General features: G+C 42.7%; 1 protein-coding gene across 9 annotated transcripts in view; it reads left to right on the top strand.

Moving 5' to 3' along the window:
* Positions 1-24,994, top strand: part of AGAP1 (ArfGAP with GTPase domain, ankyrin repeat and PH domain 1) — a 264,345-nt gene that overhangs the window by 122,128 nt on the left and 117,223 nt on the right. For 4 of the 9 annotated variants that reach the window (XM_072121466.1, XM_072121465.1, XM_072121461.1 and 1 more), the window contains 5 exons: positions 16,542-16,600; positions 18,510-18,597; positions 19,210-19,221; positions 22,674-22,759; positions 22,898-23,039. In XM_072121466.1, the coding sequence (XP_071977567.1) occupies positions 16,542-16,600; positions 18,510-18,597; positions 19,210-19,221; positions 22,674-22,759; positions 22,898-23,039 (387 nt within the window). Of the gene's footprint in view, positions 1-15,480; positions 15,565-16,541; positions 16,601-18,509; positions 18,598-19,209; positions 19,222-22,673; positions 22,760-22,897; positions 23,040-24,994 lie in introns of those variants that run through there. The other 5 variants (XM_072121468.1, XM_072121469.1, XM_072121462.1 and 2 more) reach the window with 2 other exon arrangements.

The raw sequence follows: 24,994 nt of genomic DNA, 5'->3' as shown, positions 1-24,994 counted from the left end.
GGGTTAACCGTTATGTTAACACACGCGTTAACAAAGCATTAATGGTTGCATTTTGTAAACACATGTGTTAACTGCTGTTTAATTAGGCAAAGCACTCTTCAGCTATTGCAATGCGTTTTTAAACGTACGCGTTAAAGCGACGTGTGACCGCACCCTGAGGTTACCAGCACATGAAGGTAGTTTTGGACCATGTTCTGTCCATTGTTTCAGCGGCTAGTACACGTCCCCATGTATTTCTATGGGCGCATGCACATGGCTGCAGTTTTCAGGGCCCCATGTATGAGCCTACTGCCCGAGACACAAATTTCAGAGTTTGTACGAGCTTGCGGCTCTGGCAGGCCTTACACCCCAGTGACATACGGGCCCCAAACAATGGGTTATGGATCCATTGTTTGAGGTTTGGGGAAGGTATGCTAGGGACACATGGGTTGGAGTTGGTGGAGCTTGGCAATGCAAAAGTTGTAAGCCAAGTCAGTTACAAGGAATTCAATGGCACCACCGAAAAATTGTGGAAATTCTGTAGCAGAAACTTAATAGAAGTGTCTGAGAGCAGAACTGTATTAGGTGCCCATGGCAGCCAATCAGAGATCAGCTTTAATTTTCCCACAGCTGTTTATAAAACTTAAGCTGAGCTCTGATTGGTTTCCTTGGGCAACTAAAACAGTTTTACCTCAGACACTTCTGATAAATCTCCCCAAATGGGTTATTCTATCTTCAAGTGGAACCAGTAGAAAAATGAGGCGATGGGTGAGGTGGGCCTATCCCAGTGCTGATGAATGTATAGCATGGGTGCCCTGTCTTTGGGCACCCAGGCCATTGTCCCAGCACAGAGTTCCCCAGACAGGAGTTAAAAAATCTTTAATTCCCAGGTAACTCCAGATATGCTGCTCTCAGTGCTATTGTAAAGCAACGCATCCTTGGCTGCTTGGGACTGCAGGAAGTTTGAGAAGAGGTAGACAGAGCTGGATTATCTCTGACGGTTCTCCTGCTGACGCCACAATTATTCCTATACAAGGGTACTCTGGAGAGAAGCTACATTGATAATCTGAATGTGCCCTTTTTCTTTCAACTGTATTGGTGTCCTCAGGAGGCCGATACGATTGAAGGTGGTAGCAGAACAGTTCACAATAAATTACTGCTTAGATTGCTGTGTTGACACTTGGCAATATATAAGTGGGTCTCCATCCTATCAATCAATGTAAAATTCATGGGGATAGATGCTGCCCATCTTCTGCGTCTCTGGGTAGAAAACCATTTTATTCCAGCAGTTACAGCCTGATCAGCTGATACATGCCAGTAGACTTGTTTGTCTGGTCATAACTATCTGGTGCACACAGAACAGCGATTGGGAATGATCTGTCCTCTAGGGGTGACTTTATTAACATTGCTTTACGGCTCTTATTTGGGGAATCCAACACTGTCTTTGTAACAAAATAAAGAAATCTATTACCAAAAATACCAGAACCCTTCATAAGTTGTACATTAGATTAAAGGGCTACTCCATCTTTGGGCTTTTATGGCGTAGCCATAGCTGCATGTATGGGAAATGTCTTTGCATCTCCTTTTATTTGTAAGGGAGGCCCAGAAAATAGCTGAGCGTGCAAAAATTGTGTGGAGATTAAAGAATAAAGAGTCCTTGCTGTACGCACTGTGGCCATACATTCCTCCTCTATCCCCTCACATTATCTGGCTCTAATCTAGCGACACCTTGTTGTAATTCCATATTCTAGATTCGGCAAAGCGGCTCTGTCTTTCTTACTCCCTTCCAGCCAATTTAGCAGCTTTCACCCCATCACTTTCCAACAGGAATCCCTGAATGGATGGAGGGAATTCCACCGGGAGTCTTTCCAGTGTTCGCCGGCACATGGCTGTGTGAATGGGGCTGTGTGTATGTGTGGTCTTTAATGGACCTATAAGTGATTTCAGGCCCAGCCAATTTACTGTTGCGGTTTACTTTTTTTGTTTTTACACCTTACTAGGCAGGTGCTTTGTTGTATATGACTCGTGTGTTATTATTGGATATATTAGGACTCGCTTCCACAAAGGGATTGTTCGAGCTGTGGACATGTTAGTGTGTCTGTGACCACATGTCACTCAGGTTTAGCATCCTGGGGGGTTAATAATACTCTATGTCAGTGATGGCAAACATTTTAGAGACAGAGTGCCCAAACTACAACAATGACCCGCTTATTTATCGCAAAGTGCCAACACAGAAATTTAATTTGTGATTTATACTCCCTTCTCTGTCACAGTTTTCATTGATACCGGCTCCTGAGGACACCAATAAAGCAGAAAATAGTCCCAGGTAGAGCTGTCACTTTAAAATAGCTCTGTGCACAGCAAGTTCTGGGCTGTCTGGGACTGCAGGAAGATACCTGGAGTCATCTCTGGTGATGGCCTGAGTGCCCACAGAAAGGGCTCCGAGTGCCACCTCCGGCACCAGTGCCATAGGTTAGCCACCACTGCTATAGGTGAACGCCGGTTGGATTGGGGCTCTTTTCTATGGAGGTATAATGGTACTTAAAGGGGGTTATCCCACAAAAAGTCATCACTGGAAACTAACTGAACATTTAATAATGAGTAGTTTAACAGCATTAAACTTAGATTAGTTATTTTAGCCAAAAAAAATCTAAGTTAGTTCTAGAATTAAAAATGTCTTCCTAGACATGGTCAGCTATCGCTCTTCTATAGGCTCGCTGCTCAGTGCGATTCTTCATTCTTATGCAATGGGGCATAAAATCCTGCTTTATGTGATGGCATCACTAATATATGGTGTGTGTGTGTGTGTGTGTGTGGGGGCTATTTACTATGAAGCATGGTGGTGCATGTTGCACCAGTTAATGGGGTGCGGGGTTTATGAACCCAAAAGCTCATGTACTCCAGGATATAGGAGTAGGGTCACTGTCCCATTGCAGGAATCGGAGAAGATAAAAAGATGAAAGTGAGTTTTTGGCAAGATGGTTTATGGAAAAATGTAACTAAATTACTAAACAAAAATCCAAGTTTGGTCTTTGCATATTTTTTTTAATAGGATTTACACAAGAGATCTGAGTCAATTGTATAGTGACCGGTCTGTACGCAGCCTATACGGGTTATCTATAATACTTAGATATCCCGGTTTGGAGGGCTTCTGGGCCGGTAGCGCTCACATTATACCACTTGCCTACGCTTTGAAGAAGTGTCTGAGTTTGACACATTAGGTGGCACATTTTTTTTTGATAATATCTATTTCTGACACATCCGCAGGCACCCGCGATTCACACCTAGTCAGCGACAAGCCCAGATATAGCTCTGCGTATATATATATCTCTCATTGTCGCTGTGATGAGTGACTGCCTGTATACAGATTGCGCTGACCTGTATCACGACTGCAGGAAGCTCTCCAGATGCCGGCCCGACATGTCTGGATGTGGAAACCAGTTGGTTATATTTGTTTTTCTGTACATGTGCACATTCCTATAGAACACAATACCAACCGCACACTCCTGTAGTATTTCAGAAAACCTAAGTGTAGCTGCACCTACATGTACGTAGCCCACGTGCTGAACAGCCGCTGTGTGGAAGTCTGTTATCACTGGGACCACATCTCCATTGTCATCTTATATTATTCTGTTTTATGACCGGAACAGTGTAAAGATTAGTGTTGGCACCGGACAGACCCCATTGACTATAATTACGTCTGTCAGGTTTCTCTTATGGTGACCTTTGTTTTACTAGAAAACTATTGTGCAGTATGTTATGTGCTCCTTTTATTTCTTACTTCATAAGAAATTTAGCTGTGGGGGGTAAATGGTACATTGCTGATGTACTACACGTCATGTAACTGCTGCAGGCCTCATTGTAAGGCTGCTGTGACACTCCGGCCGCGGCCATTGAATATGTGTTTGTATGAAAACATATGGGATCGCCAATCAGCACCCGGTCTCTAAATGCAAGACACCGGGTGCTGATTGCCGAGCGCATGCGTTTGCCTACGAACGCATATGCGATCGGCTAAGGCCCGGCCTTGTACATGTTGATTTTGTTACTAAACGGAGCATTTGATAGCACCCAAAGTGCTTTTCTTCATTGCTGGAAGTGTAAGCAGCTATGTTAACATTTTCACTGCTGCTCACACTTCCGGCAATGGGAAAAAATGCTTTCAAGTCAACCAAATGCACAGTAACTTGAAAATGCATGCGTTTCAGATGCATTAGTTTTAAAATGCATCTAAAATACGCAACATGGGAACCCCACGTCTTTAACGCATGGTGAAAATGCTAAAATGTTAAACTTACAGTTTTAAAAAGAAAAAAAACAATCTGTCCTAGCTCCTCTCCGATTTTGGCAGTTCAAGCATGAGTGTGCACGCGGCCTGCTGGGACGCTCTTTACTCCCCTGAGTTTTGCGATGTGCCTATGCAGGACAGATACTCAGGGAGCTGAGGTTAAAACTCCTCCGTGGTTACAGTTGTTACAAAAGTGGATGAGATTTTCTGAAATGTCATCCTGGTACTGCAGAAAAAAAAATCTGTGTGGACATTGACCTCTGGTGTGGGTTTAAAATGTTCAGGAGTGAAGGATATGCAAATGTTTCTGTAATTTTCCACAAAAAGCTCCTATAGCTTATATACTCTGGTTATATGTTATACCCAAATATTATACTCTGGTTATATGTTATACCCAAATATTATACTCTGGTTATATGTTATATGTTATATGTTATACCCAAACATTACACTGCTGATCCGGATTCCATCCTATACGTTGCAGCCGTATCGGAAAATCACCAGTTGCCATTTGTCCTCCAGGGCATGGATGATTCATGTTAAAATTTCAATCACTTTGTATGTAGAGGACAATGCAATATGCTGGTCTATTACCTGACAAGTAGGGCTCAGTAGACACTGTCCTGGCCAGTCCGGGTCCAGTATTGTGTCAGATGGCCGTTGTCTCATTGAATGTAACAATGTAGCACCGGGCCGTTGTGTGTCCTCGGGGAGAATTCTTCACCACAGGTATAAGCTCAATTTGCATTACCTGCCATTCAAGTCAGTGGTGGTGGCTCCTATAAACATCATCTTCCCCCGTCCCTCTCCTAATCCCCTCTCCACAATGCCGCCACTTTGTGGGATTGAGGATTGTGTTGACTCGTTTAATACAGGGGTATTAGTCTGTAGAAACACAAGTAGAATAAACTGTCACTGATCTGCGCGCTCATCTCTTCTGTCATTATAGTAGCTGCGCGCGGGTATTGTCTGCAGCTACATCTGCTCATTGTACTATCCGGTTACAATTTACATATTTTACAGCATTTTACTAATGAGGAATTCCGGAATTGTGTTTAGAATTCGTTCACATGACGCCACAATGTAGCGAAGTTCTGAAATTGCGGCAAAAGCTCAGCTGTTTTAGCAAAATTTTGGAAAAATCTGCAAAAATGATGGTGTGAACATAGCTTAAGTACCGTGTGTATAAAGAGCATAGAATGAAAATCCGTCCTTCCAGTCCTTTTGTCTTATCAGTGGAGTGTAAATATGTGCGGTGTGTGCTGCATGTCCTAGTGTAGGGCTTGTTGGCGGGTGTCCTCAGGTGTTCTTATTCAGATCCATTGTTACTTTTCCTGTTGTGTGTTACAGGCGGAGCATGCCTTCTGTTTCCAAGGGGTGAAGGTACAGATTAGTTCTATCTGAACAAGGTGGATTTTTGGCGCTGCCAGTCCTGAGATATTTCAGGAATGCTTTATGTGTGCACAACACTCCCAGCTGTACGGACTCATGACTGCGTACCTGCGTCACCCGCTCCGTGAAAATTCTCCGTGCAGAGTTGCTCCTTAATCAAAAAAGTCACATGACATAAAGACACATGTGCCATGCACATATCGTTTATCTATCGTTTTCCTTCCTTCTAAAGTCAACTTTTGAAATTATTCTAATGAGCCACAAGGGCTCTGGGGTGCTTACCAGACACTCTATGCTGCAGCTTCACATTCTGTTACACTGTCTCCCCTATGCTTCCTCAGTACTTCCACCTGCCTCTGCCTGGTGAAATCTTACAGCAGGAGAGGAACTTTAAAGAGCATCTACCACCAGGATGAAGGACTCTATGCAAGTGAGCCTGAGGGGCTCCAAAGGTGTTAATGAAGCCTGGAGCAAGGCTAATTTGCATACAGTCTTTCATCTTGGTGGTAGATGTCGTTTAAGCACACAGTGGGAGGGGAGAAGTGTTTTTTGGACACTGTAATAGCCCGTGAATCTACAGCACGGAGGGGCTCTTGTATATGCTGTGCTCCGGGTATTTGCATTGTGTTTGTAACCTTAATACAAATGCCACATGTGAACGCATTTTCAAACATATAAAATACCCTTTACTTTTATGGTCTGTAAGTAGATATGGCTTTATAGACCTTGAGCTCTAGATATTGTCTTTGTAATTTCTGTATATATATATATATGATAAAAGAAGCCAGGTGTATATAAGCACTGGATGCACTTGCTCTCCCTGATACGTATCTGTTCTGTATTGTGTCGTACTCTCTAGCACCTTTGTTGCCCGCAGACCCTCCCTGGGTAATCTCTGGATTTGATGTCATGGAGATCAGCTGATGTCATGGAGATCTGCACATGTGGTGCACTGACAGCCCTGACCTAGGGGGATAGAGCGCCCCCCGGGGGATAGAGCGCCTGGCTTAATTAATGAGTGGCCCCAGGTTGGACGCTGCAGCTGCAGGTCCTGTCAGACCGCGCTTATAACGGTGTATACCCCAGAGGAGGGGGCGGTGGGGGAGGCTCATGGTAACACACACTCAATGTGTTTCCATTGTAATGTTTTCTGCTTCTGGCTTTTGTCTGAGCAACACATGGGAGTTAGTAAATGACAGCTCTAGATTATTGCCCCTCCTGTCAGACGGGTCAGCGGGGGCAGCTCTGCAGACCCTCCCAGCGAGGACTGACTGCCTGTCTGCACAAGAACAATAACCCTCTCATTTCCAAGCCTATGATTTACAGTCAGACTCTAGCACGGCCTCTGTCGCACAAGGGTTAACACGCTGCATAAGTGACATTGTTGACTTTTGTTTCATCCAAGGTTCAAACACATTAGAAGTCATTTATTAAAGTGGTACGAAGGGAAATTGGGGTTATTGCTCAATGAATGAACTTGGTTACATAGGAATAAACCTCCAGATCAATCTCTAGAAGGTACGTTTGGAGGAGATTAGCAGCGATACAAGATAGAGAGCAAATTCTCCAATGCCAGAAGTCTGAAAATGATCAATAATTTGGAAAACTAAAAATTGGACCATTCTCACCCATTACACCACATCTGCAACATTGTTGCAACTCTTCATTGGCCTTTGATTGGCTGCTGTGGTCACATGCTATGTTCATGATGTCATTATGGAGGCTATGCGAATACTAGGAGAAGGACTGGAGGCTCCAACAGTGAGGACGTTACAGATCAGTCAGATCTTGTACATATAGACCATCTATTATCTGTCCATTATGTGTCTCAGTATGAGTGGAGCTGCAGACGCTATTCTCAGGCCGCAAATAACAGATCCATGGTCTGTTTTTTGCTGCCCATGTGTCTTCCGTGTGCAGCATATAGAAATGTGATGCAAGGACTCCCAGACTGCCGGCCGGACTGCAACCCTATCACTGTTACAACTCTTACAGTACCGGGGCTGGAGTTCAATTTGTAAACGGGAAGTGGTTGCACATATTTCTGTATGATACAAGGACTCCCGCCCTATGCAATGCTCGCAGTCCGTGTGATCGGGCCCAACTACAGGCATGTTTCCCTGGGCTGCATGCGTTTGTGTGCAGGGAGCCTGAACACTGTCACCTACCTGGTGAGTAAGTGATAAGTTTATAATGTGGAAAGCCCCTTTCAGGTTTTGTCTCCTGCAATGAATGCCCAGAGAGGAATATTTGGGGACAGGTAATAGTCTGAGCTGTGTGGTGTGTATTAGGTACATGTCTTCCTGTGTACAGTGTAGTCATCGGGTGCATGTACAAGCAGCATCACACGTCACGCAGTAACATTCATTAGCAATTAAAACAAGAGGATTGAGGGGCTCCTGCAAGGCCGCAGGTATAAATCACCCTGTACGGCATTCTTCTTTATGTGTAATCTATTACCTGGAGGGTTTATGGCCATTTATTATATACACTGTACATTCGCAAGAATAGTTTAAAAAAAAAAAAAAGAAATCGCAAACATTCCATAAATTCTGTATGAAAGCGAAGTACACTAAGAATTCGCTGCTTTGACATTTCATTTCAAGGAAGTAATTTAATGGAAATATTTAGACATCTTGAAAGAAGGCCCACATTTACCGCACTAAGGCCCTTGCACCATTTTCCACCGGACTTTGAATGTTCTTTTAGGTGCACAGGTATTTAAGAAACGTCCGTGACACATTTGTGTCGCACGCAACCGTTTTGTACCAGGGCTGCTCTAGTCTTCATGCAACACAAATTTCTGCAGTGAAAGGGGGCGTCCCGGTGCTCATTTATCATGCAAAGTCTGACAGAAAGGTGTTGCACGCCCCTTGTTGGTGATGCAAAGTTGTTGCACGCTGTCGGGGCAGTGCAGGGGGCACCAGATTCATGAAGAACTTGCGCCAGAAATCCTGAATCTGGCGCCCCCTGCACACTACACAGGCAAACTGCACATCGTGATGTGGGTGCAAGAGAGGTTTGGAGGATGCATTCATCGTGGGGGTTACAAGTCTTGCTACATTTGGGTCTTATAGATTCAAACACTCTGGGTCTGTTCGAGTCTGTATCAGATGCTTCTTTTAAGTAAATTGTAGCCTAGTAAATGGAATAGATGGCCCTCCATGGCACATCTATGAACATGAGACATTATCTATTATAAGTTATTGGTGTCTGTCATGCGTCACTGGGGTCCATCATGAGAAAGATCTGATGTTGGGGCTTCATATTATAATTATTATTATGTTGCAGTGTACATGGGTGCAAAGTCTTCTATGTGAAGTATTTGGGAAAGCTGTGTGATGTCCTGATGGGAGTAAACCTTGGAGATTCTGAAGAATTTTTGCTAATTTCCAATACCAGAGATATTTTTGTATATTGGTTTCAGCAAATCAAGTTTATTCAATGGATTAAGAGTATAATTTATTTTTTTAAATCTCTTTTTTTTTTTGAGTTTTTTACGTTTTACAGACAGAAAACAAAACCTATGTAAACAAACTGGTATCTGTATTAACAAATATTATACCTATGTAAAATCATCATAGTCATATATATAAAAGTCATAATTAAGTCGTAATTACAGTAACAGTTATGTAACATTAAAGTCTTGACTGTATCCGCCATAGTGTTGTCTAGCGTAGGGATTGCTCAATGGAACATCATAAGGGATTCCTAGAAAGCCTGGGGATCAAACCCCCGCAGGGTGTAATGTTGGGACAGAGGGAGAGGGGGAAGGGAAAGGTAAAGAGCTATGACCTAAAGAGTTGAGTTAATGCCGAGGTTGGGTTATGTTGAGGTGACCTCAGGGTATCTAACCAAGGGGACCAGCTCTTCAGGAATTTAGGGTAGTAACGGTTACTTAGCACATAGATTTTCCCTTCAATTGGCAAAGCTGTGATATTTTATTCGCCTATTGTGACGGAGTTCATGTAGATCTCCAGTGTAGGGGGAGGAGAGATTTCGCTGCTAGTATCATCTGTAGCCATAGGGGTTTATTGTACTGCACTTTCCAGGAGTAAAGGATGAGGTTTATTGATTTAATTTGGTCATTCAGAGGAAGAGCATTTGGGCAAAGGTTTTCGAAATACAGATTTGACTCCCAAAAAAGGTGCATAAGTGGGCAGTTCCACCAGATTTGTAGGAGGGAACCTTTACTTTGATGACACCCCCAGCGCAGGTAAGAGAGTATAATTTTTGAATGGAACCTGTCATAAGGATTGAACGTTGTTCACAAATGACCAGTGAGGAGTCACAGCCGTCCTGGCTTCATTGATGTTCCATAGTCCAACTACATCATCACAAAACTTGGTGACAGCTGATGTAGGTAAATTATGATGTACCTATCCTATGAAACATCTTGGCTTGGCTCTTCTCTGCCCCTTTGACTCCTCATAGGTAATTTGTATACAGCTTTCAGAATGACTTCTCATGACGGGTTCCTTTACGCAAGTTCACACCAACAATGTCCGTTCTTGTATTATGTCATGGAATAGAATAATTAACGACTGTTGCTGATGGTGAAGGGAATATCTTCTGTGTACCATCCGTTCCCCTTGACTTGGATGTAAGCAAGTTTTCTTTACGTTACTGATAACAGCAATAATGGCGCCAGAACCTGTGACCACTACGAAGAGTGTTGTGAACTGGGCCCTAGGCTGGTATAGGTCTTTAATATCCCAGAAAATTCTTTCTGTCTGGAGAAAAATATGTTCTTTTTTTGTTGCTTTTTGGTTCAGATTTTGCTGTGTGGATTGGATTTGGAAAGCAATGGGTAGTACATTGGGTATTCCGTAGCATTTATATTCCGCGTGGGCACATCCGAAATAACCTTTATTATTATTATTGTCTATTAAAATGACATGGAATCGCACTATTCTTATTCTTGGAAGCAAATTAGAATTTTTTTTACATGTGTGAAGGTCAGAAGTCTTAACCGATGATCATGCAGGTACATATCCCACAAACGTGTTTTTCAACGCAGATGTGAATGAGGGCGGACGCCTGGTTTTTCGTGACGTAGACAGAGGTTTTTATCTGTAAAGTGGAAGCAGACGTTCTCCTTCCCCATCTGCCTGCTGAGAAGGCTTTCATACAACAATCTGTTTATTGCCGCAGTCAACACAACAAACTGTAACAACAGCAATGGAAACTTTTATTGGGAGCAGCACATATGTGACCCCTCCTTCCTGTGTCCCCTCCGACCAAATAGTTTTCTCCTTCCCCAGCCTGATGCACACCATTTACTGACCACGTGTGAGCGGCTGCACCAGATGTTTTTCTCCCCGCACAAGTCTGATCTGTCATTGTACAACCGCAACATGATCCCAAATGTTTGGGATTTACCCAGAATCTTCCCGGGTCCTGATCCACCCACAGGCTGCGGCTTCTCACTGGTCGCACTCTTATCTTTTATTTGCAATACAAATAGAAGAGGTTGCACGTGTTACATGTAGTGCTGGGACGTTTGCTTTTATGTTAGTGTATCACCATTCTTTAGGTTTTTTTCTCTTTATTATAAACTTTGTTAAAAGCAGTTTATTAAATTGTTTATTGAATTGATAAAAAAAAAAGTTTTACTTGTTTGAGAAATGCTGCTGGTCATCATGGGGGAATTTAATATTTAATATTTTCAATAAAAGCGCATAGTTTTGCACAGTCAGATGAAAATTTTTAATGTATTATAATAATTTATACATAATGATATTTATGTACAGTTTTATTTCATTTTCTAATAAAGAAAAACAAAACACAAATAACAATAGAAAGGGTTACATGGAACAAGCACATGATTATATCATTATAATATTTATTTCTAATTCTGTATTTGGTGCTTCAATCACTTTACATAGGGGTGAGAGAAGAAGGAAGGGGAGAGGCCCACAATGTCCCTACAGATTTATCAGAATCTATGGCGGATATTGATGTTATTATATTGACGATATTGATTCGTATAGCTTTTAATGTACAAATTGACAGGAAAAATATGTGCCATAATATTTAAAGGGATTGTACCAAGTTCTCATTACTCTCTATCCACATAACAGGGGATAACACACTAATCGGTGCTGAGAACCCCATGATCAAGAGATGGGGACCAGTACTGATCGGTTTGTTATCCCCCATAATGTGGATATGGATTAATATGCAATCTTGGTATAACCTCTTTAAATAATATGGCACAATTCAGAGAATGGGGGTCCTGTTCTCGCTATAATGGGTAGAGTGGCAGGCCAAATGTGTGACCTGCTTTTCTATTCAGTATTATTGAAATATTAGAAACTGGGAGCTCAGATATCTCCTGCATTTGCATAGAAAGTGAATTGCAGTGTCTGAGATAACCCAGCGCTGTGCTCAGTAATCTCTGACGCTTCCATAGTATTAAATGCATCAGCAGGACACATGCTTGACCATATGTTTCATTTAGTGAGAAGGGGAACCCCTTTTTCGAGAACTGCCACAGTCTGTTCTCGTGATCGGTGGAGGTTCTTGCAGTGGGACCCTTGCAAGATTAACTTTTTATCCCAAATCTGTGGATAGAGGATAACTTGCAAATTTGGTAACAACCCATTTAAGTTGTCTGTACTTCTTAATAAATTTGCCGGATTAGAAACTCCATTCTTGGCAAATTGTTGAATCGTAGTCCTTGAGTTCATCCTTGTCCTTCAAAAAACATTTTATACAGATCATTAAAGATTGTTACATACTTCACCACCAAAACGCCAGGTGATCCAAAGTACTCCGAGATCTCACAGCACATCTTCCACAATGCAGACATCAGTGAAATTAGCAGGGATAAATCAATGTATTTGGCTTTGATCATAGCAGTCTATGGTTGGTATATGTGTGCACTAAGCTTGTAGTCCTCCTGATGTACCGTCTTACAGGCCATGCACGGGGACCCTGCTGTCTGATGGCAAGTCTTCCCTCCTGTAGGAAATACATGCATGCTCTGCCCAGCTGTATGGAGGATTTCATACCTACCTGAAAGCTTCAGGAGATGTGAAGGCCAGCGCTGCTCTGTTCTTGAGTGTTATCCCTTCTTTTCCAGACTATTCTTAGGAGTATGGAATACCTGATTGATGTTTTGTAATTAGTCTGTACTTACGCTCTTCACTGCTGAGCTGAAAAGAAGAGTCTGGATCAAAGGCATCTTCATCTGCCTGTAGCTTATTTTACTCTTCCCATGGTATGAAAGAATTGTCTGGCTTTAACCCTTTGCAATGTGGTCCCGTTGTCTTCACCCGCCTATTCCAGAGCTGTATTCCTGCGCTGGCTGTCAGCCTCATACACTTTTCTTTTGTCCTTATGTATGTTTAGCGATTAGAAGTGTCTCTTTTACCTTTTTAGATCTTTGTGTTTCTGAATTTGAACTCCTCTTGAGTCCTCATGTTCCCCATCTTGCCAGCACAGTACACTCATTGGGGCAGATTTATCATTGGGTAAGATCTCATTCTGGGTTTTTAGACTTTTGCTCATCAGGTTTCTTTTAGTGGCTTAGACGGCTTGATAAATGTGGCGCTTGAAGCGTTAAAGTCTGTTGTGGATATGCAACTTTTTAGTTAAATAGTTGCAAATTTGACGCAACTAATTCCTAAGTTTCCTAAGTTTTCCCTAAGCCATAAGTATGAGACATTTTGAAGACAAAAAACTGGCCAAACTGACCAGCGGTACATATTGACTGTGTTGCAGACCCCTCCTCATACATTGCATAGCCACGTTATCCTTACTGCTCTCCTTATTGGTATTGGAGTCAATGTTTTTTCCACTATTAGCCCTTTCCCCCCCAGTGGATGCTCCGCTCCAGGGAGATGATATCACATCCATGTCTGGGGGAGGAGGAGGGTGAGATCTGTCATCTAGAAACCCACTCCCCTCCCTGCTCTTTGAACACAGGATGAGAATATACCCAGCCCTCTCTACCACCAGTAAATATAATAATAATGGTGGGGATCAAAAAGAAGACCTGAAACGGGTTGAATGACACAAGTAGACAAGTCTGAAACATTGCGTCCTATAAAGTTGAGTCGTCACCTGCATCAGTGTCTGTTTTGTGTTATACAGAATTTAGTATGAACCCATCCAGCAGGATCAGAAATCCTTACATATGTTGAATCCCAATGGATGCCTTTGATCAATGTAATATAATCTGCCATGGATGTGAATGGACGCTCAGAAGGATCCTAGTTGTATTATCTGTTACAGTGGCATCCCATAGTCACTAGAGTGGCCTTAAAGGGGTAATTCCAATATAAATGCACTATTGGAGGGGCTTTCCAGGATTCTTGGTAAAAACTGTAAAAGCTGGGGTGCCATTTCTCTGCTTAGGCTCCCGGTACACGTTGTGGTATTACTCTAACAACTCTGCCGTAAGTGTGGGGGGGGGGGCATGAGACCTGCTTCAGCCTCCCTGAACCATGGCACGTTAAAGAGGAAGTGACAGGGTCCTACCAGGCTGTTGCGAGTCCTGTGACCACTGACACTTCCATGCAATGGAATGGTTTTGGTCCGTTTTTAAGCATGCATTTTCAGCCCATTTTAAAACGCATAAAACACATGCATTTGTAACCGGGCTGAAGATGCATTCTTAATAACGGACCAAAAAGGCCAGAAAGGAACATCATAAAGGAAATCTACCATCAAGCATGGATAAACCAGGGACACTAACTCGTAGGTCCAGGCACAGTGGGGGACATTTACTATGGCGTTTCCGCCAGTTTTGTGGCGCTCTCACCACATGTTCTGCTCTCAGACCTATTTATTAGCTGTCGGGGACAGAAAAAATGACTTTTTCCGTCTGCTCCGACTCTTCTCCGAAAAGGGGCGTGGCTTTGGCGGAGTGGAAACTCAGACACAATTACTATGTGTCGCAGCCCTTTTTGGGCGGTGTAAACTGACGGAAAGTAGACCAAAAGAAAACTGGTCTAGCAGGGACTGTTGGACACATTTCTGGTGCTCGGGACAGATTTTGTCCCAGGGACAGAAAATGGTCTCGGCGCCAGAAATGTCTCTGCACAGCTCCACAATATTAAATGTGTATCTTCTTACCGAGAGCAGGTCGGTAACAAAGCCAATGCAGACACCGACACTGTAAGTAAATGTCCCCCAGTGACTGTAGTAATCTTCTTATATCTCTTATCCTTGGCCTCCCTCCTTCTAAAAATCAACATTTAAAATTAAACTAATAAGGCATTTTATTATGTTAACGATCCTGAAGGCCTCCTGGGTGTGTTACCATAATCCCTCTGTGTTGTTTTCTATACACATGTGATTATTCTTGCCAGGGGTTGTCTTGCATGTAGTAGGTTCAGTGTCCTTGTAATGGCAGGGTTGGGTTTTGCACTCTGATAATAGTCACATTTGGTTGTTGGGATGATTTAGCTGAAGTGGTTTATAAACTCTGTGTATCTAACCACAGACGTATGGCAGTGCCCAGGTCCCATTAGCAGAATTGCTTCTCGCTGCCAATTCCATTTATCTTGCGTTGTGTCATTGATTTTCGGTTGTTCTCATCCCAATCAAAATTGGCCGCAGGACTGTGCCCACATCTTAGCAATATGCAACCTGAAAGCAAACACTCAAAAGTCCTGACCTTGCGTTTGGCATGAAAGTGTTTGCTCATCATGTCTAATTTAGGCAACTTGTTCCTGTAACGTTTTAGTTATTGTAAGTGCAGATGGAGAACTTGCGGTGGAATGAAAGCGCCACAAGTGTTTTGTTTAGAGTTTAGTTGCAGAGTTGGAAGACGTGAGTTGTACGTTGCAGCCAGCGAGGAGGATGACTTGTATCCTGGACACAAGACCATGGCTGCTCCAGCTGGGAATCTGGGGCCTTGCAGACAGGACTTGGCTCTTCTCTTCCACGTGGGTGTAAGTGGAACGGCTGAGACTATGAGGGGGATTTATCCATGTACAATATACAGGAGATGTAACTCCTCACTCTCTTATCTTCTGCCCCTTTAACACTGCCGGAGAATGAGAAGAGTTTCCTTCAATTATGGGGTTAAACGTGCAGCAATAAAGCCTGGGGTCTTCCATCTCATATTTAATATTCTGCATAACTTAGCATTCACCTTGATGTTCATCATTACAGAAATTGTTTTCCCTGAGGCTTCTGAGTTATTGCATATTTTTCTACATACCGCGAAGGGGATGGGGGTGTGTTACCATAATCCTGTGTGAAAAAGTGGAGCACAGGACGGGCATGAAGTGGGAAAATGCACCCTGTTATGCCTGGAGCCTGCAGGATATTTTTGAAAATTTTCAAAGAATGTTCATACTGATGTTTTATAAGTATAGGTACACACTACATTACATTGCGGACAGCTATACTTATGGGGGCAAGTGTTATATGTATAAATGTCTACTGCTGTATGGTTACGCTGTGTTACATTGTGGTCAGCCATACCAAAGGGGGATATATATATATATATATATATATATATATATAAATACATGTCTATACTACTGTATGTATACCCTATATTACATTGTGGTTAGGAATACTAGTGATGGTTGTCTGTCAAATATATATATGCGTCTATACTGATGTATGTATGTAGTACATTGTGTTCAGTTAGACTAATGGGGGCTGATGTGCTATATACCAATGCTACTACCTTATTCATGTGATTTAAATGAACAGTCCTAATAATCTGGGTGATGTGTTACACACGCATATATATGTTTCTTTAATGCTGCTGTACATCTGCCCTATAGTGTGCAGTAGTCAGCCATAGTAATGGGGGGTGGTATACTATATGTATATATGTTTATGGTACTGCTGTATATCCACGCTATAGTACATTGAGTTGAGCCATACTAATAGTTGATGTTTTCTTTTGTAGATGCCTTTGTAAATAGTCAGGAATGGACACTAAGCCGAGCCGTGCCGGAACTCAAAGTGGTAAGTAGCAAATAATTGCATACTATGTTTTTTGCAGTAAGTGTTCTTGCTAGACATACTAAATAAGTCAACACTTTACAATTTTTCTTGTGCTGAGGGTCTTTGACTGGATCAGCCATCAATGTAATGTAATGATGACCCTGACTGTCCTAGCACATTAGATGATGTGGTGGAAAGAAGCATTGGGCATTTTTGATTTCAAGAAATCCAGTCTGTGGGAGATGATCCATTGCTAGTAGGGTATGTGCCCGCTCCACCAGGAAATAGAGATACATATTTCACCAGTCATTCATGTCTATAGTAAGACTAGGAGAAACATCTGCTGGACATCATGACCATCATAAAAGAGGATCCGTCACCTCTCCTGACATGTGTCAATCAATAATTATACATGTCTGACCAATAATTCATGTGTGTAGTGAAACTAGGAGAAGTATCTGGTCGAAAAGGGTAAAGAGTTCCTGTCACCCCCTCTGACATGTTTCATTGCAGAACTTTCTTCCTTATAATGTAACAGCTCTGATCCATCTTTTCTCCACAATCTAAACTCCTCCTCACACGTCAATATTTGACCTGGATTTCCCATTTTCCATGACTGCCCACAGTCTTAGCAACTGGACTTGTGCCCGTTCTATAAGATGCTACTGTCATTACCATTACAATATAGGTAGATTTATTGGGTTGTCTGAGAGCATGGGAAATGAGAGTACCTGCAGGTAACAAATCAAACATTGCTCTCGTGTCATACCCCTATGCTCTGATGCCCTGCTTTCCAGCAGTGGTGACATGCCACGTAATGACTGATCACTTACCTGCATGACGTGGCCACATGTCAGTGGTATGAGCACCATACGCTGAACATTACCAGTGCGTTTGGATGCTCCTACGTCAGCCAGGAAGCAGTGAAGTTGGCACAAGGATTGGACTCCATTGTAAATCTAGAGTTTTACAGACATTTCTGGGAGCCATAATTCTTGTAAATTGCCTGATTTTTATAATACAATAAAATACACAATATACGGGTAATGGAGTAAGCCGGAGACCTGAGCTGTACGCTGCAGGATATGTCAGCCTCTCGTTGTGTTAGGTTTTCTTCCATCTGTAAATCATTACATCTTCTCACTCTTTTGCACACTGGTTATTTCATTACATTGGAAAAGCTGGAGAGAATTATTCAAGATTCCCGAGCCAATCACCTAATCCAGGAGCCAGGAAAAAGCAGCGTTCATGCAGATCTGTGGAAAGTCTGGCTAGATGGCTGCAGTTCCCAGGCTTGGTAGAGGAGTTATATGACTGCATCCAGGCGTTTATGCAGTGGGAATATGGAGATCACTGGACTGAGGCCGACATGTGATGGGCTGAGGATGGCAGGGGCCCCCCAAAACATTTCTGCAGCGATTGCACAATGACACTATAAAAATATGGAATGACATACTGCAAATATAAAGGGATTGTAGCATTTGTACATGTTATTCCCTGTCCACAGAATAAGGGATTAAAATCTGATTGGTGAAGATCTGAGTAATAGAACCACCGCAGATCATGAGAAAGGGGATCTCTGCATTCTAGGGGATAGGGAGCCCTTTCTTACTGGTTGATGGAGCGACCGGTCCTTCCTCTCCATTCAATCGTATGGGATTGCCAGAGACTGCAGAACACAGCGCTCACTTACCTCCAGTACTCCCATTCACTAAGTGAGAATTGGAGATGGTCACATACTCGAGCTGTCGCTCCACCATTAGTGACAACTGATTGCTGAGGGTCTATTCTCATGATAAATGGAGGCCCCAGCAATTGGACTCCCAGCCATACTTATAGTTATGTTCCATCACTTCTAGTAGGAAAACCCTTTTAAGTCATACATCAAATCCACATATTTCCTAATTTCTAATGAAGGTTTATCTTTCAGGGCATTGTGGGAAACCTAGCAAGTGGGAAGTCGGCATTGGTACATCGGTATCTCACGGGTACTTATGTGCAGGAGGAGTCTCCTGAAGGTAAGTTGAACTACTACCTCCTCTCAACTCATCCACGTTACACAGTGTAGAAAGACCTACCTATAGTCATTACCCCTTAGTCTATAGGCCACTAAGCACTCATTATAGAAATGTGTAGTTGTGACTATAGTGACTATAGTGCTAAATCCCCAATATAGAGACCTGTAAGATAAGCCTCAAGGAATAGCTATAAATTGGGGGAACATTTGGGGAACATGTGCAGAATATACATCCATTTATGGTCTTGGCGCCTGCTAATTCAGACTTTACACTTGTTTAGATTGGAATAGATTATTTTGGGAACTCTAAAATGGCAATAGCCGTTTACATTTGACAATTTAGCCATATTCTTGAGGATGTAGTCACCCCAAGCATCTTCTGAATAGCATGTCATGTATGCCACGTGTTCAGAGATGACACCTCTCATGCACATAACACCATTCTGGCATTTTCTTCCTTTAATACTTGGTTCCTTTTTGCTCTCCTTGTGATGTTTGAGGGACACGAACGCTTTCCGCCTTAGTGTCTTGTATATTATGTTCATCCTTGGCTGGTCTTTGACTGTCTAAGTTCCTTCTCTCCCTCACTGCTTGTCCCATTGGTTCTTTACAGATATGGATGCAGGTAAATATTCATTCCCTACGGGCTGAGGAGACAGAGAGGCGGCTGAGATATCTGACGTAGAGTTGATTCCTCCTTCTGTGTTTCTTCATCTCTCTCTGTTTCCTTTGCATCCTCCTAGGTTCCTTGCATCACATTCCCCACCTGATAGATTCTGTGTCATGTAGTAGCATCATCTGTCTAGTGTTCTGTAGCGTCTTTGGGAATTGTTCCAAAAACAACCTTGTATCATGCGATGTACTCTGGGAATCATTCAGTAGTCACTGTGTGTGAGCCCATGACTCTGCTGTCGTCACATTATTATAGGAGATTAACGGTCATGAAAGCAATTGGAGTTACAGGTAGCTTGTTGTAGATGACATAAACTTTATAGGCATTAATCATTTCATTTTATTAGTACATTACTACCGGAAAGATCCTTTGCCAAACATCGGTAGCAATGGAAGAACATGCTGATTCACATCACTGTGTTATATCAGAGGCAGAGGTTTTATTATTTAAATTCTCCAAATTTTTTGACTCTTGTTTCCATCCTTTAAAGGTGTTAAGGTGATCTTGTTATAATGAAAAGTTATACAATTTTTCATTATATTTTGTGTATCAATTCCTCACAGTCATTGTTTACTTCCTGTGGATAAAAACCTGTCCCTGATCATGTGATGTCACACAGGTGCACGTCTCATTATAACGCACAGTTCTGATTACTTTAAAGAGCCGTGCACCTGTGTGCAAACACGGAAGCCTCCTATGTAATGACAGCAAGCAGAGATCTGGAAAACAGTGAGGAATTGATAGAGGGACAAAAGCAGATCAATTTTCCAATATAATTTCTGTTCCATTTCCTATATCTCTGCTTGCTGTCATTCAACAAAGCTTCATTGTTTACTTCCTGTGAATAAGAAACTGGACATAGGTGCATGGTTCGTTACATTAATCAAAGCAGTTTGTTATAACGGGCCATGCACCTGTTGGACATCACATGATCATGGACCGGTTTCTTGTGCACAAGGAAGTAAACAATGAAGGTTCCTTTGAATGATATCCACCAGAGATCTATGAATTAAAACAGAAAGTGTATTGGAGAATTTTGTCAGATTTTTGCCTTATATCAATTCTTTAATGTTTTCTAGATATCTGCTTGCTGACATTCTATATCAAGCTTCATTGTTGACCTCCTGTGGATAAAAAAGGGTCCAAAGTCATGTGATGTCACACAGGTGCACGACTTGTTATATCCCTGGTAATGTGATGTCACAAAGGTGCACGGCTCTTAGTATCCCTGGTCATGTGATGTCACACAGGTGCACTACTCCAATATCTGTGGTCATGTGATGTCACACAGGTGCACGGCTCATTATAACACACAGCTCTGATTAATCTTTCGAACCATGCACCTGTGGGACTTCACATGAAAATTGACACATTTGATCCACAGGAAGTTGGCAGTAAAACTTCCTATTGAATGACAGCAAGCAGAGATCTAGAAAAGAATACAGAAGTCCTTCCTGCCTCTGCCTATGACATAAATATAGCACTACTTCTTATGACTTCATGTGCATTCAATGCACATTTTCACCTGCATAGAAGAGAGAATTTATATAGAAAGGGAATGCAATAATTTTAGTGCAATTTTATTTCTTAAAAGAATTGCATGAACTTCTGTGTGATCTATCAGCTCCTATTAATGGTTTAAAAACTTCAGCAGAGCCTCCAAATACACGCAGATCATGTACTAACATATCTCGCCCCTGAGCCATGGTGATGGTGTTGGCAGTGCCAAGCAGACAGTTTTACAATGTATTTTATTGGATAGATATTTCTCTCGGCTTTGAAGCATATTTTATGTAGTTGATCCTTTTAACGTCGCATTATGATTTTTGGGAGAGACATCAAATACTCTTCTCCTTCTTGTTAGTGCGCTCCTAATCTGTTCTGGGGATTATCATGAAACATAAAGGGATTGATGTGAGGACCTGAATAATAGGACACTTAATTTCTAGTTAGTATTCTGCTTATACAATATATTGGGCTAATGATTTGGGTGGATGAGATTTCAGTGTATCAAATACCGATTGTGGGTAAGGCACTACCCGTCCCTGTAGACACTGACCCCATAACATGTGCTTACTGACCGAAATGTAATGGAGATTGTACTAGGAAATTAGAGCATGATAAGTGTTAGGTGCCCGTGGTCAGGGTGATCCAGCTTCAGTCCTTCAGGTCAGGAACATCGCTCTGCAGGGGAAAGGGGCAGGAGGTTTTGTATTTATCACCATCTATTTCAGTATAAGGTTTTGGTATTTTTTAGATTTGTCATCTTCAAGGATGTAGGATCATATCTTCATTGAATTCATATATCATATGTCCATAGAGATGAACTGCGGCTAATATAACCCTTGGGGTTGTGCTCTGTATGGGCAGGACAGGATTTATTGATTGGATATTGATTTGTTTGCAGTTTTGGTAGATTATATAGTCATGTAGAGGGCTGAGAAATATGACACAGGTCCGAGCTTCAAACTTTATGAAAAGTTTTAAAGTGAAAATCACATTTGAACACATGGTAGGTCTGTATTACGTGCAGCATGAGAGCCATAAGGATCCTCAGATAACTCTGTATTTTGAGTCTATGTCTCTGTTAAGGGTGCAGGCCATGTTTTGGTGGGATAAGACTGGGATAAGTGTGTTTTCAGCAGTTGCCATAAAGCATCTGGGTAGGCGATTTGTCATCAAGGTAACTTAGAGTCTCTTCAATATGGACCAAATGCACAGCACTGATCCCTCATCTATGGTCAAATATCAAACTTTAGTGACTCCCGTTTTAATATAAAACTTTATATGTTAAACCCTGACATTTTCAGGTCCGTATTGTCCGGTAGAGTGGTAGATTGGGGTCTAGGGGAGTTGTGTTACACTACTGTGTCCCATCTTTCCTTACATCATATTTATTTTGCCTTGTCCTGTGGTTATGATTTTACTTCTTCCATCTTGTGCTGTGCCATGTCTTGTATCTGCCACCTGTACAGAGGGCAGTACTGCAGACACCAGGCTCTATAAATGATTATTATTATATATATAGCTGCACTGTTCAGTCTACTTCTGTAGACGTGGATAGAGTTTGCAGCGATGCTCTGGTTATATGCAGTACTGCTATATGGCAATGTTCAGTCACCATGTTCATACTAACACCAGGACATTGCTTGTAAAGACATTGGAGCTGTCTACAGGGGTTCAGAGGCAATGGACTGACCTCCGATGTGATGAGCGTGCTGCTGAATTAATACTCAATTTATACAGTCCTAACTGGTCATTATAATCCAGTCCCTTAATGGTCCCTTGACGCCACAGCTCTTTTACAAGCAAAGTCCTAACATATACCTATTGTATCTCTCGTACGTGTCCTCTATGTGAGCTCTTATGTCTCTGCTTGTCAGTAACTCTTATATCTGTGACAGGTGGACGCTTCAAGAAGGAGATAGTGGTGGACGGCCAGAGCTACCTCCTGCTGATCCGGGATGAGGGAGGACCTCCGGAAGCACAAGTAAGATGTCTCCTCTATTCCTTTCACTTGTTTTCCCATTCTTCATTAATCAATACAGATCACTTTACATTTAGTCTTTGTTCTTTTGATTCATTCTGTCCTTTCTTTTCACGTCTGTTTTTTTTTCTTCCCGTTTAGTTTGCTATGTGGGTGGATGCTGTGATCTTTGTGTTCAGCTTGGAGGATGAGATCAGTTTCCAGACTGTCTATCACTACTACAGCCGCCTAGCCAACTACCGCAACACCAATGAAATCCCCATGGTGCTTGTGGGGACTCAGGGTGAGTGAAGCCGAGAGCCTCCAATCCTTTGTTGCCAAACACAGAAGGAAAACATTGCCATCTACTGGCCACACCGCTAACTGCACTAGATGGGTTTTAAATCCACTTTCATGACGAGTTTCCAGTCATTTATCCTCTCGAATAAATTTATTTTGGTATATTGGTTTCTAAAACAGCAATAATTTCCCTATAGTCTACATTTTAAGTGCATTGCTTTAATAATTATAGAAAATCTGGATTAGATAAATTTACTGTATTTCAAAGGTTTAGTTGGGACCTTTTGATACAAAGGATTTTCGATATATTTTCTGTGTAGAAATCAGTTGGACCTGTTATTGCAACTTAGAATGGAATACAATGCTCCATCTTGTTGTATACAGGATGGGCTTATATGTTACAGTGTCAGGTGCAGCCACACATTCTGCATTATTTATAGCAGTGTATGCTGGAAACTGTTTGTGTTGTAACTGCTGTATACCAGGTGGTAGCTAAGCAAGCATAATAATCTGGTAAGTATTGTTACCTGTGCTTTAGCTTAACGTGTCCTTTAGATTAATAGGATTCACATTAAGGGTTCTACCGTACATACTCAAGTATATGCCAACCCGAGGATAAGCTGAGGAACCTAATTTTAACTCAAAAACTGGGAAATCCTATTGACTCAAGTATAAGTTGAGGGTGGGAAATCATTGGTCACAGCCTCCAGCCAGTATATAGCTAGCCAGCCCACCCATGCCCCCCACTATATAGCCTGCCAGCCCCTACCCCCCACTATATAGCCTGCCACTGCCCCATTATACAGCCAGCCCTTGCCCCCCAGTGTATAGCCTGCCAGCCCATATTCCCCGGTGTATAGCCTGCCAGCCCATATTCCCCGGTGTATAGCCTGCCAGCCCATATTCCCCAGTGTATAGCCTGCCAGCCCATATTCCCCAGTGTATAGCCTGCCAGCCCATATTCCCCAGTGTATAGCCTGCCAGCCCATATTCCCCAGTGTATAGCCTGCCAGCCCATATTCCCCAGTGTATAGCCCGCCAGCCCATATTCCCCAGTGTATAACCTGCCAGCCCATATTCCCCAGTGTATAGCCTGCCAGCCCATATTCCCCAGTGTATAGCCTGCCAGCCCATATTCCCCAGTGTATAGCCTGCCAGCCCATATTCCCCAGTGTATAGCCTGCCAGCCCATATTCCCCAGTGTATAGCCTGCCAGCCCATATTCCCCAGTGTATAGCCTGCCAGCCCATATTCCCCAGTGTATAGCCTGCCAGCCCATATTCCCCAGTGTATAGCCTGCCAGCCCATATTCCCCAGTGTATAGGCTGCCAGCCCATATTCCCCAGTGTATAGCCTGCCAGCCCATATTCCCCAGTGTATAGCCTGCCAGCCCATATTCCCCAGTGTATAGCCTGCCAGCCCATATTCCCCAGTGTATAGCCTGCCAGCCCATATTCCCCAGTGTATAGCCTGCCAGCCCATATTCCCCAGTGTATAGCCTGCCAGCCCATATTCCCCAGTGTATAGCCTGCCAGCCCATATTCCCCAGTGTATAGCCTGCCAGCCCATAACCCCCAGTGTATAGCCTGCCAGCCTCTGAACACAGTATATAGCCAACCCCTGCCCCCCAGTATATAGCCAGCATATCCCCCAGTATACAGTCTGCCAGCCCCTGCCCCCCAGTATATAGCCAGCCCCTACCTTCCACTATATAGCCAGCCACTGCCCCATTATACATCCAGCCCTTGCCCCCCAGTATATAGCCTGCCAGCCCATAACCCCCAGTGTATATCCTGCCTGCCTCTGAACCCAGTATATAGCCAGCCCCTGCCCCCCAGTATATAGCCAGCCGACTAATAGGGGGGCATGATTAACTTATATAAATGGTTATTACTAAAAATATGGTGGAAATTATGGCCCTAAGTATACAGCCACCGGCTCCATCTTATGGTTCCTCTT

The sequence above is a fragment of the Engystomops pustulosus genome, chromosome 8, assembly GCF_040894005.1.
Source record: "Engystomops pustulosus chromosome 8, aEngPut4.maternal, whole genome shotgun sequence".
NCBI classification, from domain to species: Eukaryota; Metazoa; Chordata; class Amphibia; order Anura; family Leptodactylidae; genus Engystomops; species Engystomops pustulosus.
The sequence above is the reverse complement of the archived record's forward strand: the minus strand, read 5'-3'. Positions and strand labels throughout refer to the sequence as shown.